The sequence below is a fragment of the Penaeus chinensis genome, chromosome 40 (genome assembly GCF_019202785.1).
Source record: "Penaeus chinensis breed Huanghai No. 1 chromosome 40, ASM1920278v2, whole genome shotgun sequence".
NCBI classification, from domain to species: domain Eukaryota; kingdom Metazoa; phylum Arthropoda; class Malacostraca; order Decapoda; family Penaeidae; genus Penaeus; species Penaeus chinensis.
In genome coordinates this window covers 26478317-26480816 of record NC_061858.1, presented here as the reverse complement: position 1 = coordinate 26480816, position 2500 = coordinate 26478317, and the positions used below count along the sequence as shown (strand labels likewise).

General features: G+C 44.6%; 1 protein-coding gene across 32 annotated transcripts in view; it reads left to right on the top strand.

Moving 5' to 3' along the window:
• LOC125047212 (voltage-dependent calcium channel type A subunit alpha-1-like) overlaps positions 1–2500 on the top strand; it is a 250274-nt gene that overhangs the window by 192568 nt on the left and 55206 nt on the right. For all 32 annotated transcript variants that reach the window (XM_047645400.1, XM_047645398.1, XM_047645386.1 and 29 more), the window contains 3 exons: positions 45–188; positions 533–734; positions 1173–1337. In XM_047645400.1, the coding sequence (XP_047501356.1) occupies positions 45–188; positions 533–734; positions 1173–1337 (511 nt within the window). The remainder of the gene's footprint in view (positions 1–44; positions 189–532; positions 735–1172; positions 1338–2500) is intronic.

Genomic DNA, 2500 nt, shown 5'->3' with positions numbered 1-2500 from the left:
CTCCGTGCCCGGCCCCTGGACTAACCTCTGTCCCTCGCCCCCAGGGGAGAATACTTCGTCTTCGAAGGGTACGACCGGCCGCCTGAGGTTAGGCCGAGAAAGTGGAACCAACAGAGCTTCCATTACGATAACGTGATGGCCGCCATGTTGACCCTCTTCGCCGTCCAGACAGGCGAGGGTTGGCCTCAGTAAGTAGGCGGTCGTTGTAGAGAGGGAAAGTTGGGGTGTGAGTGAGTGAGTGAAAGAATAAGTGAGTGAGGGGAAGAAGAGAGAAAGAGAGAGAGAAAGAGAGAGAGAAAGAGAGAGAGAGAGAGAAAAAGAGAGAGAGAGAGAGAGAGAGAGAGAGAGAGAGAGAGAGAGAAAGAGAGAGAGAGAGGTAGAGAGAGAAAGAAAGAGAGAGAGAGATAAAAAAAAAAAAATAAAAAAAGCACCCACCCCGACTTCACACAACCCCCCCCCCCTTACCTACCCACCCATCACCCCCCAACTCTAACGCATATCCCCTCTTTTCTCCTCCCCCCCCCCCCTCCAGAGTCCTCCAGAACTCCATGGCGGCGACGTACGAGGACCATGGACCACAGCCTCAGGTCGCCGTCGAAATGTCCATCTTCTATATTGTGTACTTCATTGTGTTCCCTTTCTTCTTCGTGAACATCTTCGTTGCTTTGATCATCATCACGTTCCAAGAGCAAGGAGAGGCTGAGCTTCAAGACGGAGAGCTCGACAAGAACCAGGTGAGGCGGGGAATGGGGTCCAGAGGGGTCCGGCTTAGAGAGGGAGGTGGGGTCCAGAGGGGTCCGGCTTAGAGAGGGAGGTGGGGTGAAAAAGGGACCAGAGGGATCCAGCTGAGATAGGGAGGTGGGGTCGAAGAAGGGATGGGAGGAAGATTAGTGGAATCATGATCAGGGATCCAAATGGCCGAATTGGAGGCTGAGATGGGGTCACCCTTTCTCAGGTATTCAAGGTCCGTGTAGGTGTAAATAATCAACTAGAACTCAGCTACGAAATCTACTGTGTTTCTTCTAGCTTTAATTTCAGTTCAAAATATCCTTTTAAAAAATATGAATACATTACAAAAAAATGTCCAGATGAAAAATCTAAACGTATATAATCTACGCTCGTCAGTATGTACATGCGTTGGTATTCATCCATTCATGTTTTCTCACCTCCAGAAATCGTGCATAGACTTTGCAATTCAGGCCAAGCCCCTTGAGCGGTATATGCCAAAGGACCGCTCCAGTGTAAAGTACAAGATATGGAGAGTCGTCGTCTCAACCCCATTTGAATATTTTATCATGTTACTAATCGTGTTCAATACACTTCTCCTCATGATGAAGGTAAGGTTTCCTGGTCTTTGGGTCTCTCCCTTTTTACGTACGTGCGTTGATAGATTTTTTTTTCTATGCTGTGTTTATAGGGTTAGATTCAGGTATGATGGATTGTTAATGATTGTTTATATACTTTTTTTTCTGGAGACTGAAATATAAATGTTAGGTGACCTACGAATGAAGATTTAACGTATTCTATGGCTGACATGATTCTTAAAATTGAAACTTATTTTCTCGTCAATATTATACGGTTACTGCATGTGTCACAACTAACAAGATTTCTTTCAGAAATATTGAGTGGTATCTAGATTAAGCTCTGTCTGATCAAGACACTGTGCGGAGAAATTTGTGCCATCTCCCACTCTTGTAAAAACGATCAGCTGGAAAACGAAAAGTTAACAGGAAATTTAAAAATGGCCACATTCCATAGGCACCCTTAAACTGCAGTGTCTTGACGTTTACATTTTTGACTCTTTGAGAAGCGGAAGGAGTCAGGACACACGTATAGTGCTAACCGGCCTTTAAACACGGTCAGGGTTGATCCTCCCCTTGGTTGGGAGGACAAAAATCAACCTTAGTGCCCTCTCTCGGTTAGCGCTATGTGCCTTTCGCTTAGGACCGTCCCCACATAGCGGGCTGTGGAGGTCCATTCACGCTCTATTTAATTGTGGTTGATCAGCTCACGAGGTCTTTGGATACCAGGTTAGCTACCGGGGTATACAACTCCGGTATTGTATTTTTCCTTTTTTTCAAATAATCTAACCTGGTTTCCCAAAAGCAAAGTGAAGCTGATCGCTAGACTGTGAGACTCGAGATAAACACTGCCTGGGGAAGTCTGTCAACTGGTGTCACAAGCCATGCCACTCATTGATTTTGTTTAGTGAGATGCTCGTCGAACCCCTCTGCCCTTGCATGCTGGAATGACGTCATACTTTTTGGGTTTGTTTTCATTGGTTTATGGTTTGGTAGTTTTAGGTGCATTTGAAACCCACGATTTTTGGATTTTTTTTCCTTTTTTTCTTTCTTTCTTATGGGAAGGATGCTATTCCTCCCCATTTTCTGTTGTTTTTGTATTCCCCAGTTTTCTTGTTTAATCAAGAGTATATACTGCTTTGATATATATATTTTTTAATTTTGTTTTTGCTAACTATACCACGTTGAGGCAGTATTAA